Raw genomic sequence first — 14,446 nt, forward strand, 5'->3', positions numbered from 1 at the left:
CAAAACTTTGTTCCATATACCCCAGAGAAATCAAAGCTAGAAATGAAGGTCCCATATATACCAAAATATACGTAGCACTCTTTGTGGTAGCGAGGAATTGGAAGCAAAGTAGATGCCCCCAAGTAATTGGGGAGTGGCTAAAAAAACAATTAGGGTATATGACTTTAATGGAATATTATTGTGCAGTATGAAAAGATAAATATTAAGAATTCAGAGAAGTTTGGGAAGATTTGTATGAATGAATTCAGGGTGAGCTAAGGAGAGCTATGAGTGTAATGTACACAATGACTATAGTGATGTAAGTGAGTAGATTACTAGAAGGAAAATGGATTTTGATTAATGGAAGAAGAAAAAAGAAAAAAAAATAAAAGGCCTAGAGAAGAGATAACAAAATATTCCTCTTCCCTCATGACAAAAGAAGTGGGGGCCTCCTGGGACTGAATATTGTATATTGTTAACAGGCAAGTTTTTCTATGTGGGATGTTTTTGCATAACTGTTTCTCTTTGTTTCAAAAGAAAGGGTTCAATCTAGGGCTGGGGTGGGAAATGATTATGATATAAACACAAGGCATCAGTAAAATGTATTTACACACACACATAAACTATCTGTCTCTCTATTCTTCTGTCTTTCTATCTGCCATACCAATCCATGAAGAATGAGGCCTGCATTTAAAGAGAAAAAGTCATTTACTTACAATGAAAATGTTGGTAAAATTATATAACTGCCAAAAACTCCTTACGTCCCTCCCAGCACAGCTGCTCATGGGTAAACATGTGGCAACTTTTTATGGGTTTCTGGAAAACCTAAAGGCAAGTCTGTACATCACAGCTGTGATTCTTTGACCAGCTGGCTGACTTAGGTCAGCAGAGGGCAGCCGATTAGAAGGAAGCTTCAGCTTTCCCAGGAGCCTTGACAGAGGCCAGAGGCCAGTGGTCTCTGAACATAAGAAATTGCTTGTTCACAGCTTCAACCAGTATCTCATATCCTGTGGTTCACAGCTTCAACCAGTATCTCACATCCTGTGGTTCACAGAAGTCACAGGATTTGGTGGGCATATATCTTTTACTGCATATATGCTTTTCCTCCTTTACTCTTTAGCCCTCATCATAGCTCAGGGTTCTTCCTGTAGCTGCTCTGCACATAGAGAACCTATGGCTATTTAGGAAACACATTTTTAACTCATAAAAACAAACAAAAACCCCCCCTGGCATCCATTCATAGTTTTCTTTACTGCAAGCAGTTAACTCTTTTTGTAGCTCAGCAAATCTAAGCTTCATATGTTTCTATAAAGCTGTTTTGCCAAGTGTCATCCTTGATCCATTCTTTAATCCATTATGCATTCTTAGATAAGTCAGTACCTCTGTTTTCCTATGTCTGCAAAATGAGAATGAAGACCATTTGTGTACAGTTTTTATCTACCATACAGAGAGACCATAAGAAGAAAGAGAAAGGTGTTTCTTTAATGGATGTTGTAAGAGCGTAGATTTGGAGTCTTAAGGGACTGTAGAGATTCTCTATTTCAACCCTCTCAGTCTACTGATAAGGAAACTGTCCCAGAGAAAGTAAGAGCCCAAGATCGTGTAAGTCAAAAATGACTGACTTGGTGTTTTTTTTGTTTGTTTGTTTTTGTTTTTTTGCCTAGGCAATGGGGTTAAGTGACTTGCCCAGGGTCACACAGCTAGTAAGTGTTATGTGTCTGAGGCCAAATTTAAACTCAGGTCCTCCTGAATCCAGGGCCGGTGCTGTATCCACTGCGCCACCTAGCTGCCTCCCAAAAATGACTGACTTGGAATCTGAACTTAGTCTTCTCTCTTCCCACTGAATCATTTAGTATATGCTCCATCCATTCAAACTTTGTTGTTATTGTTTAATCAATTTAGTCATGTCCAACTCTTTGTGACTCTGCTTGGGATTTTCCTGACAAATTTAATGGAGTGGTTTGCCGTTTCCTTTTCCAGCTTACTTTATAGGTGAGGAACTGGGGTAAACAGGGTTAAGTGACTTGCCCAGGAGTCACACAGGTAGTAAGTGTTTGAGGCTGGATTTGAACTCAGGTCTCTCTGACTCCACTTTATCCACTGTGCACCTAGCTTTCCCCATTCAAACATATAGAACAGTATTCGGGGGGTTGGGGTGGAGAAAGAGAGTCAGAAATAGGAAGAGAAGAAAAGGAAGGGGAAAGGAAAAAAAGGGAGGTAAATAGTGGTCATGGTAGAGGAGGAGGGCAATTTCAGGCCAAACTATAGCCCCCTAGTTATTTTAACTTCCCCCATACCATGCCATCCATAGGCTAATATTTATTTATGTTTTTATATTTTTTTCATAAAAATACACGAGTTGCACGTCTAATTTCTTCCCCAGACCTCTTAAAGACTGAGACCAAGTATGTTTTTATTTTCTGTGCCGCTTAGCGCCTAGTTTCAAGCCTTGTACTCACTCAAGCTTCGTCCATGATTATGGTGATAAGGATTGTGCATCAATAAGTATCGATCTCAAAGATACTTCAACCTTCCCTGTCTTAAGGATCAACTCTTAACAGTTATAGCATGTAAATATCACTGCCTTGAAGGGGATGGACAAATTTTGAATCTCAACCGTCCTAAAATCCTATGTCAAAAGCCACGTAAGAAGGGCTGTTATAGGTAAGGCATGAACTCTGAATGCTTGCCCTATATTAGCTGCTCTGTGTGAGTAGTTACCAGCCAAGGGAACTAGCCATTGGCAGGGATTCAGCTGGCAGTTTTCACATTCATAATGAAGCCTTTATTATTGTTGGGCACTATAAAACAAGCAGCTCTTATTGTGGAGCTGTGTTTTTGAAAGGAGGAGAGACTGTCCCCCCCTCACTGGAAGGAAGGCAGGGCCATTGCCCTGGAAATGAAGTTCAGAAGCCAAGAGAAGAATTGCTGCCTTGAGAGAATGGTCCCCTCGTGGGGGGAGGAAGGAAGAAAGCAGGAGAGACTAATTGACAAGCTGTTACTATTCATCTTAAAGGAAACCCCAGGAAGCTAAAAGCCCTTTCCAAAGTGATCGTCAGTTGCATTCCTGTGAGCAGGCTTCAGGGATAAAGCATGTGAATTGGGGGAATTGACACATCAGGGCTCTTTACTGATAGGGACCATCAGTATCTTCTCTCCTGCAGGTGTCTGTATGACCCAGCAGCTGAAGTCTTGAGACCAAATTTAATAGCTTGCACCATGCCTGGTGTGCTACTCAGTTTTAAGCACACTGTTGTCTACCTCTGAGAACTCAGCGGGTGCTCATGGAATGTCTTTCTTCCTTGTATTCTCCACAGAACCCTTCCCCTCCACCCCCATGACTGTGATGAAAAATACCACCTTTGAAAAACTTTCCCCATGCCATGCTCTCCACTCAGTCTGCTGTTTTTCAGTAGTGTCTGGCTCTTCATAACCCCATTAGGGATTTTGTTAGCAAAGATAATAGAGTGGTTTGCCATTTCCTTCTCCACCTCATTTTACAAATGAGGAAACTGAGACAAACAGGATCAAGTGATTTGCCCCGGGGTCAGACAGCTAGTAGGTGCCTGAAGCCAGATTTGAACTCAGGAAGAGGAATCTTCCTGACTCCAAGCCCAGCACTCTATTCATTGCACCCCCTAGCTGCCTCTATGCTGTCCATAGGTCATTTTTATTTATATTCTTGTTTATCTTTAAAAAATAAAAAAGTTAATAATGATATCAATGTTTGTCTAATTGTTTACAAACTTCTCAAAGATCAAGTACAGTTTTATGTTCTGTGATCTTTAGTGTCTTGTTCTGTGTTTCCTAGTCCCTCAAATTTTATCTATCTTTATGGTGTATCCATAGGTACTGATCTGATAAACAGTGTCCTTCAGCCTTTTCTCTATCCCAGTGAAAGGACAAACTAGGCCATCTGGAGAGAGAAAATTGGGACCATAATGCTTCCAGTGGAAGTAATTGTTCTTCCTTGTGCAAAAATACTCTCCTGTTGGCTTCGGTTTTTAGACAAATTCTAGTCCCACCTGAACGATTGTCATAGTGCTGTTCAGACAGTTTGTGAAGAGGGAGTGCTTAGTGTCATGGAACGCTGGAGACAAGTGATCCCTCAAGGCCAGCACTCTTCATCTGCAGCCCCAATTAAGATGGGATAAACGAGGACTCACCTGTATGAGGATCTCTCTGTCTTCTCATACTTGACCAATTGAAATCTCAGAGGTCCATTCCAACTCTAAAACCTGATCTTGTGAAACTATTTTTTTTTTAAAATGGTCACAAATAAAATGATGATGGATTCTTTGAGAATGCCAAATCCTCATTTGAACCATCCATTTCAGATTGTGAAGTTTTGGTAATATAAACATGTAACGATGGTTCCTTTTGGCAAATTGACGCATATGGATCTGTTTTCTGATCTGCACTGGTGTAATATGCCACCATAAATGAGTAGCTTACAATTTAAAAGACCAGAAATTGAAGTGCCAAAGCTCTGTCCACACCAAAGGATTCCTTTTGATTCCAAGACTAATGCCTTTCCCCTTTTAAAAAAATGTGTTCTTAAAAAGTTGACATTGAGTGTAAGGCCCATCTGCTCTTGCTTGGTTAACTGTTTATTGTTCAGTCATTTAATCATGTCCACCTCTTCTTGATCCTGTAAGCCATACCATACCAATACTGTCCATGGGGTTTTCTTGGCAAAGGTACTGGATTGGTTTGCCATCTCTTTCTCCAGTGGATTAAGGCCAACACAAGTTAAGTGGCTTGCCCGGGGTCACACAGCTGCCTGAGGCAGGATTTGAATTCAGGCTCTTCCTGAGTCCACCTAAGCTGCCTCCTAGTAACTGTTTACTTTTAAATAAATTCATTTCAATGTATAAAATTTCAAAATCTTAGTTGAAATTTGGCCTCAGACATTTATTAGCTATGTGACTCTGGGCAAGTCATTCAACCTCAGTTTGCCTCAGTTTCCTCATCTGTAAAATTCCTGACAATAACAGCACTTACCTCCCAGGGTTGTCATGAGAATCAGAGGAGATAACAATTGTAAAGCAGTGCTATATAAAAATTGACTGTTATCTGTTACTGATATCAACAATTTTTAGTCTCCATTTATATGGTCATTGTATCTACACTATTTTTCTTGTTCTGTTTTGCTTTTTGTAATTTTGTATCCATTTATCTATGTATTTGTTTGGATATCTATCCAAGTTTCTTTATACCTTATACCTATTGGTCTTAATTGAACTATAGGATTCCATTTCATTAATGTACCACACTCCATTTAAACCTTCCCCTATCAATAGACATTTAGGTTGCTTACAGTTTTTTTTTTTTTTGCATTATATGTAATGAGGTTTGCTCACTCTGTGATTGCATGCACTTAGGCATAGCATAGGCAAAGAAACACTCACTGGTGGTAAATAAAAGTTTTCTCTCTGAATATTTATGACTTCCAAAGACAATTTCAATATAGCAACAGCTAAAGGTGTGAAAGGATCTAATTAAACTTTACATCTCCAGTGGCTACAGGGTGTGGCAGCATCAGTAGGTAGGAGTGTATTAGGGGGAGTTGCCTACCCATAATGAAATGGCCAATGTTGGATAAGGCTTTGGAGAAGACTCTGAAGAAGTTGTAGAATCACAGAATTTTGATGTTCAGTGCTCGTCTCGTCTGACTGAGACAAGGAGCACCTAGGTCCTGACATTCAGTGAGGTGTTGGAGAAGGATGACAGAAACAGGACTTAAGTGACCTGCGTTTGAATTCTGATTCTGTTATTAACTCAATATGTGACCTCAGACAAGTCTCTTGACTTCTCTCATCTGCAGAGTGAGGGAGTTTACAGATGAGGATGCAACATTCAGGGACTCCAAAGATCAAGTAGGAAAACACATGTAAAGTCCTTTGCAAAACTTACTAAAATACTGATCTGGCTCTTGGCAGATCAGAAGTTATCCAGGCCTACCTGTTCCATGAAGTTCTTTCTTCCGTATTCTTGCCATTAAAGGAGTTTTGCAGTTTCCCAAAGGCAATCTCCTCCCTTTCCTGTCTTTTTCAGTTCTGGGCCTAACTGGCACATTTATACTCTCTCTGCATGGATATACACACATACACGTACGTGTGTGTAAAGCGTGCATGGAATGGCTCTTATACCATGACTGTTTACATGGGACATAGCTGTTGACTTAATTTCTGGGCTAGCTTGCATACTGCTACCTACTCTTTCACTGGCAAGCCCAAGTTCCTGGAGAATGACCGTCACCATGCAGCTACATTAAAACTCTCTCAGGATCTCAAGAATAATTCTGTAGTGGGGAAATATGCTTTCCCCCTTCAACACTGCAGCTCTCAAGCCCACACTGGAACACTTCCATTCACACATAACTAGCTGCTCACAATGATAGACATCATTAGATCTTGAATGTAACCATTTACTTAACAATAAGGCAAAAGCAATAATAATCAGTACATCACAGATATATGAGAATCTACTCATAGACCTGGGTCACACTCTTCCACTAATGTACTCAATATCTGTGAGGAAGAATGGGCACACACAGAAATCTGGTTGGGAAGCACATGAGTGAGAAAAACCCGTGTACTCAGGGTGACTCAAAATTCTGGAGTGTAGGTCTTGAGGTCATTTATTCATTCAGGAATATCTGTGCCATACAGTGCCGTTTCTCTGCTAACTCTGTTCCCCCCTCCGGTCCTTGCTTATTTCTAGCTAGCCAAATCCTTTTCTCTTATGCTCTCAACTTGGTGAGGCATTTCCAAGAAAAGACTTTGTTTCAGTGCAAGATGATGCTCCAGCTTTGTCTTGAATGAAGTCAGGGTTCTATGAAGTAGAGGTGAGGAATGGAGTGAGGTAATTTTACTCTTACAGTACAGACCGTGCAAAGAAAAATGAAGAGGTATGGGAGATGAGTACCACATATGAGTTAATCTGTTCATCCATCCTCAAGAGTTCTTTATGTGTTTGAATTAGCATCATTTGACATTTCCAAAACATCTATAATACCTTTCTCTTTGCTCCATAGTAGCCTTGGGCACCTCACTTAGCCTTTGTCTCCTCATATGTAAAATGAGGGGAGTGGATTACATGAACCAATTTTAAATCCATGAACCTCTGTCTCAAAGTAAGCACCCAGGTCCTTTCTCTATGTCAGGACCTGGTTTTGTTTTTATGACTTTGAATGCAGGAGAAGGACAAAGGTGGGGAATAGCCGAACATGGAACAGAGCTAAGGTGTGCCCACCTTTAACCCCGTATGCCAACAAGCCTTTCCTTCTTGTCTTAATTGGTCTTAGGGTAGCAAAAAACAACAACAAAAAAAGACTTGAACTAAACTTACTTCATTAGCTCAGTAACCCTGGGAGAGCAGACATGAGTGACAGGGATTAAAGTGCAAGGGATTTCATATCCATTATCTCTCTATGATAAATGTGAGAGGAATCTGGGAAACTAGGCTTTAGCTAGAACAAGGAGAAGGTAGAGGGTGTGTATGTGTGTGGGGTGTGTGTGTGTGTGTGTGTGTGTGTGTATGTATGTGAGAAGGGGAGGAAGCAATAGCTGTGTGTCATGGAACACTGTTATCTTAGAAGAATCAAAATTGTAGATGACCCAAGGGTAATGGGAAGCTACATGGTTGGGGTATAAGCAGGCTGCAGCGTATCATCCACAGTGCCTTCCCCAGAGAAGTGGCGTAAAATTAATTTCCTTTCCCCTTGGCTCTGAATCAGGATCAGACAGATAGCCCCGTTCTTTTTTTGCATGCTCCCTTAAGAAGGCACCAGACACGAGAGCCTTTGAGATTCACCACCAGTACTGAACTGGTCTGCTCTCTGAATAAGATGATGATCTGCCCAGAGCCATTTTTCTGAGTGTGAAACCCTCTCTCCAACTCCCCACTTGTTCTGGGAAATTCAAGGGGATTCCGATGTATTTGTTTTAGTCTCTCACTTCTGCAGTTGTAATAAAACTTTAGTTTCCCCCTTAATTTCCTTGAGGAAAGCCATGATCTTATTTCAGGAGCTAAGCCTGAATAACCATGGACTCTGGGCCTCTTCAACTCCTTGCCCTGTGTTCCTCATTTTCCCCAAGCTGTAGAATTATAGCATTTTTAGGGTCATGAGGCCCATAGGTTTAGAGTAGAAGAAGAACACCAGAAGTCATCGAGACCACTCTGTCAGCTTAAAAATTAAGAGGCTGAGGACCAGTGAGAGGTGGTAAGATGATTTACCTGAAGACATATGGGTTGTAGTAAGTATTTGACAGAATTTGAACCCAAAGACATATAGGTTGTAGTAAGTATTTGTTTGTTTGTTTGTTTGTTTTTGCTAGGCAATGGGGTTAAGTGACTTGCCCAGGGTCACATAGCTAGTAAGTGTTATGTGTCTGAGGCCGGATTTGAACTCAGGTCCTCCTGAATCCAGGGCCAGTGCTCTATCCACTGCACCACCTAGCTGCCCCTGTAGTATTTGACAGAATTTGAATCCATTTCCTTTAGCACCAAATCTACTTCCTTATGCCGTAACCTCCACTCATTACTTCTTGATAGTGACACTCATCTATTCATCCTACCCATCCTCTTGAGTTTCCATCAAAGCATTTCTTTATCCTTAAAATGCCCTCCCCTTCTACCACCCCTCAGACTGCCTCATTATTTCACTTCCATCTGTTGAGTAACTACAGAAATTCTGTCTCCTCCATGCATGTGAGGCTACTTCCCTGGCTGCTACTTCTGCTGGAGGAGAGTCTCAGAACATGCCCTCAAAGGTGAGTACCTGGACTAAGCTGAGATCAGCCCTGATTAGTAGCAGCTGCTCCTGGGAACTTGGTCTACTAGGCACCAGCTTCTAGGTAGCTTCAGTCCTATACATAGATAGATAGAAAAGGGATACAAAGCAGCTGACCCATTAACTGGTTCAGGAGGAAATGCACAGACATACAGTATGGGGATAGGGAGGTAAGCAGGCCCAGACTCTAAATGTTATAGAACAGAGAGGGGGAAGGAACAGGTTTTTATAATGAGCACGAGAAGTGGCTTGTGTTAGTTCTTAGAGCTATATTTACCATTCAGCTTCTGAACAGGAAGGTTGACTTCCATGTGGCTCTGGTGCTAAGTTTTGGTGGCCTCCTTGAAGTCCTGTGATGGCTTCTGAATTCTAAGCTCCTCTGTGACTACAAGGCATGAAGGTCTAGAAGACCTGGGATGGCCAGGGTCCAAGAATCCCTAGTACAAACATTGCCTTAGGACAGATGAGGGGCTCATAGAGAGTGAGTATTCTCAGGGCCAGGATATTTGCTGACACTGAACATGTCTTTTCCTCACATTCTCATCCAATATGTTGACCTGTTAGCTTCCAGGCAGGACACTATGGGTAGGGCAGCCCATAAAAGACACTTCAGGGTAACAGATGTCACACCTTCACTGCACTTTTTCCAAAAGGAGGGTAAGCAGGAGAGCAAGAAATATGTCTAGAAGGGCTCCCCCATTGGATGTGCTATAGGTACTACAGGTATTATCCCCAATTTACTGATGAAGAAACCAACATTCAGAATGTTGGATAGATAAAACTAAAAACTAAATAAACCTAAACCAACCCATCAACTGGGAAGCAAGGTGGTGCAGCGGATAGAGCATTGGCCTTGGAATCAGGAAGACTTCTCTTCTTGAGTTCAAATCTGGCCTCAGACACTTACTAGCTATGTGACCCTGGTCAAGTCACTTCACCCTGGTTGTGTCAGTTTCCTCATCTGTAAAATGAGCTGGAGAAGGAAATGGCAAACTGCTTCAGTATCTCTGCTAAGAAAACCCCAAATGGGGTCATGAAGAGTTGGAACACAGCTGGAAAATGACTGAATGACTGTTAGAGAGGTTAAGTGACTTGCCTGTCCTCACCAAGGTAGGGTTTTGAACCCAGGTTTTCCTTGACTCCAAGTCTAGCATTCTATCCTATATACCATCATTTCTCTTGCAGTGGTCTATGAAGTCCCTTCTAAGCCTGAATCCTGTGAAATGCATTACAATGCTTTGTAAATCTTAAAATGCTATACTGCCAGCTACTATCATTACATTTTATGTAGTGCTTTGTAGTTATCTAAAGTACTTCCCCGTATACGTGCCTGCCATTCAAACCTACTTAGCTCTAACCTACCTTTCCAATGTTATTATATATTACTTCCCTTCACATACTTCGCAGCCCAACCAGACTAGCCTTCTTGCCATTCCTCACATGTGACAATCCATTTCCTTCTCCAGGCCTTTCCATCGGTTGTCCCCCTTGCCTGGAAAGCAGTCCTGCCTGACCTCCGCTGCTTACAGCCTTTAGTATACTTCAGAGCTCAGCACATAAACCACCTTCTACCTCAAACTGCTCCTTATCCATCTAGTTGTTATTGCCCCCCATTACCTTATATTCATTTTTTGTAGATATTTTTATATGAATGTCAAGATATTAGGAGACACCCTATTTTCCGGGGCAAGCAAGCTGTGCCCTGAGCTTGGCATAACAACAATCCTTTGTGTTTACCCTCTAGGTGATTTCATCTCATCCTCTGCCAAAATCACGTAATTATTATATTGCTTTGATCAGCACCATATGTTCTCTAATCTCAGACAGGCACCAGACAGGTACCCATGTTCCAGTCGTGAAGTCCTGCTGTGAACCAAACTTGTCACATTGTGCTGTTACCCCTCATTGTCAGGGCTACAGTTCACTGTGTTGCCATTGGTATAAGTATTGAGGTCTCCCCACACTGCCTTGGGTCCCCCCTCCCACTAGGGGTGGGCCTTACCTCTGGAAAACAGGGTGTGTCCTAATGTCTTGACGTGTCCAAGTTGTCTCCTTGGATAGGATGTGAGCTCCTTGGAGACAGGGACTACCTCTTTGAATCTAGGGGCTAGAACAACGCCTAGCACAAAGAAGATGTTAATAAATGCTTCCTGATTGATTAATGACATCCTTTGATCTCAAAACAACCCAATGATATAGGCAAGGTGAGTCTTATCAACCCCATTTCTCAGATGATAAAGTTACCAGATGTCAGAGTCAGATCTTGTGTCTTTCTCATTGTATGGTGCTTAGCTGAATTCTTCATAAATACGTTTTAATCATAAGGCCAAAGCCATGTTCCCCAACTAGTAGCTGCTGCCATCTGTCTGCCTCACCTCTGCTTGCATGGAATGTGCTTCTCTTCTGAAGCTAGGCAAAGGACCCTACCCTAAGGATGAAAGGGAAAGCCGCAGAAATGTTGTAACACAGACTAGCCATCCATGGTACTCAGACCTTTTGGAGAATAAGGAATGTCTTTCCACGAGAACACACTTTGGTTATCCCACAGGGAGCTGACTCTGTATCCCTCCTTGCTCTCCTATTTCTGTAACTTGGATTGGCTTTCTTTACAGTGGGCTGAATGAGAGGGAATTACAGAGGGCTTGTTAGCAGGATTGCATTTCGGTGATGCCGAGTCTTTCAAAATAGAAGCATGAAGAACAAGATTTCGGGGCGGCAAGGCCCAGAGTAATGACTACTCTGTTAATGATGAAAAGTACAAATGACGCTATGCGAGAAGATTAGCAAATGGGATTCCTTGGCTGGCCTTCTGGCCTGCTCAGTTACAGGGCAAAATCTGTTTCTAATTTGCCCCTTATCCCATTTGTGTTGTCTGGGCAATTAGAAACACCAGCTGATTTTTCTCTTCAGCCCTTGAGGGGATTTTACAGGTCTAAGACTTTTTATTGGACTGAATTTCCCTTTTTCATTGGACGGATTTTCCTCTTTGTCTTGTGGGCTAAAGTTTCTAAAGTAAGGCCCTATGTAAATGGCCTTTTTAGAATCTGGCTGAGGCTTTATGGTACTTACAACCCAATTGGTGCTTGGCACACAGTAGACACTTAAATGCTTTCTCACTGTGATTAGCACTTCCTAAACATGGATCTTTCCATAAGGTACCACATTTACACATGGAAATAGGGAGGTAGGTTTTTTTGTTTGTTTGTTTGTTTGTTTAATCAAAGGAGGCACACAGAGAGAATCAAGGCAAATTTAGACAGGAGGTTATCCTTTGCCTTCCATTGAGGTTTCAGTTTCTAAATGTAGGATAGTGCAAAGAAAGAAGAAATAAGTTATCTTAATGTGTCATTTGGACAAAGAAGCTCATTTAAACTATTGAAACCCTGCAAGAAAATTCTGGGCAATTGGATTGGTTAAAAAAAAATCACTTCAGTGGCCAAGAGAACTGATGTGGTACATTTCCCACTTGGCCCCAGATGAAGACAGAATTTTTCTCCCTTGAATTTTTGGGGGTGAGTTATGAAAAGAAGCATGTGAATGGGAAGACTGACTGTGTTCTTGGGGCTTTCCTTACTAGCAGCAGATTTGCTGATTTCTAGTAGTAGCAACCAGTATTTTGTCGAATTCTTCCTGTTCTTCATCCTCCGGCTCGCCTTCTTCCTTTGTAAAATTGTGGGTGGGTTTTTTTTTTTTTTGGTCCCAGGCTTGCACTCTAGAGTGTTTGTGTCTATACCCTGTAAGAAATAAGCTTTGGTTAATGTCACCATGCCTCCGGTGTGTTGTGAAAGAGCGTAGGGAAAATGGTTTGTGCTTTCTCCTCCAAATGGAAGGAAGACCACAGATGTAATTGAAACTTACAATGTCAGGGGGTAATTTTATTCCATTACTTTTAATGAAAATGAGGTGGGCATCCCAGTGAAAGTGCTACCAAATAGCCCCCTAGAAGCTATGGGCACATGCACATAACTGAACACATATGGGGGGGTGGAAATGCGACTCTCTCTTCTCATTCCCCCACCTCCCATTTTCTGGTTCCCACCGGCCCTGCCTCACTGCCTGCACCCAAAGAGGTGACAAGAGTGGAGGAAGGAAGGAAGTGCTTTGCCTAATGAGCCCCGGCCCTGTTTCTGTTGTTAGATTTCCCAGCTGATGACTGAACCTGGACGAGAGGGACTGACAGAAGCTGCCCTGAACCGCTACAATGCAGACAAACCCTCCGTGTACAGCTTTCCGGCCTCACAGAGCCCCTGCACTGCCAGCGAAACTTCCCCGGGCACCTCGGTGGCAACATCCTTCTTTGCCAGGTAAGAGAGGTCTTAGGACTTTTTAATCTATCATGTGAAATCTGCTGGGTCATAATCAAAATGAATGAGTGAAAGCCCTGGAAGAGGTCTTAGTACCTTTCTTTGGATTCATTCTTTCAGAACACCCTTCTAAAGATTATCCAGGCCACAGATATTCATTTTAGGGGCTTCTCAATGGGTCCTGCTTCCAGATGGTTTCTTTGTGGTACAAAATAAATGGTTGTGAATATTTCCTCTGAAACACATATATGTCCATTCCAGTTGTATGCCCCTGGCATACATATCACATTCCACCTAGTTGATTCAGTTAAACATATGTAATAACCAATATAAATGGGGAATAGATGTGTGATTTCACTGAAATAGACAACTTTCAGTTAAAGAAGGGGCAGCTGCGGGGCTCAGTGGATAGAGTGCCAGGCCTAGAGTAAGGAAGAGTCATTTCCACTAGTTCAAATCCAGCCTCAGACATTAGTCATGTGACCGTAGGCAAGTCACTCAACCCTGTTTGTCTCAGTTTCCTTATCTGTAAAATGAGCTGGAGAAAGAAATGGCAAACTGTTCCAGTATTTTTGCCAAGAAAACTCCAAATGGAGTCACAAAGAGTCGGACACAACTGAAATTACTGAACAACAGCAACAGCTAAGGAAATTACTTCTAGCCATGTAGGGCAATGCCTTCTCTGCAACTTATGGTCTTAGAGAATTGTCCAGAGCACTGAGAGGTTAAGTGATTTACCTAGGGCCACAGAGCTAGTATAGGGCAGCTAGGTGATACAGTGGATGCAGTGCTAGGTCTGGAGTCAGGGAGACCTGAGTTCAAATGTGGCCACAGATACTTCCTAGCCATGTGACCCTGGACAAGTCACTTAACCTCGGCCCACCTCAGTTTCCTCTTATGTATAATGGGAATAATAATAGTACGTACCTCCCAGGAGTGTTGTGGGGATCAAATAGGATAGTAATTGTAAAGCCCTTAGCTCTCAATAAATGTTAGCTATCATCATTGTTATTATTTAAGAGGCTAAACTGGAACCTAGGTCTTTCTTGCTTTAAGGCCAGCTCTCTCTATTATACCATACTGCTCCTTAGATGAAGTTCTTCTCATGCTCATTGTTAGCAGCAGTGATATCTTTGAAGATTCCCTGGTCCAGGCATCTCATGTTGCAGATGAGGAAACTGAAGGCCCAGAGCTGTGAAGTCAAATAACTAGTCAGAGGCAAAACAGGGATTCCAGCCTAGGTCACCTAGCTCCTTAGTTCATCAGTTGCCCTGTACTTTTTAAGCCACTCACCTCATTGACTTCCAGTTTGAGGCTCTACTTTGTTCTTACACTTTTTCTAAATCATATTTGGAAAAATTTAACA

At 42.0% G+C, this 14,446-nt stretch overlaps 1 protein-coding gene across 1 annotated transcript in view; it reads left to right on the forward strand.

The window, feature by feature from the left end:
• KIF26B (kinesin family member 26B) overlaps positions 1–14,446 on the forward strand; it is a 622,963-nt gene that overhangs the window by 285,325 nt on the left and 323,192 nt on the right. The window contains exon 4 of the mRNA XM_020982108.2: positions 12,914–13,080. Coding sequence (XP_020837767.1) covers positions 12,914–13,080 — 167 coding nt within the window. The remainder of the gene's footprint in view (positions 1–12,913; positions 13,081–14,446) is intronic.

Source organism: Phascolarctos cinereus, unplaced genomic scaffold (genome assembly GCF_003287225.1).
Source record: "Phascolarctos cinereus isolate Bilbo 61053 unplaced genomic scaffold, phaCin_HiC Scaffold_5;HRSCAF=322, whole genome shotgun sequence".
NCBI classification, from domain to species: domain Eukaryota; kingdom Metazoa; phylum Chordata; class Mammalia; order Diprotodontia; family Phascolarctidae; genus Phascolarctos; species Phascolarctos cinereus.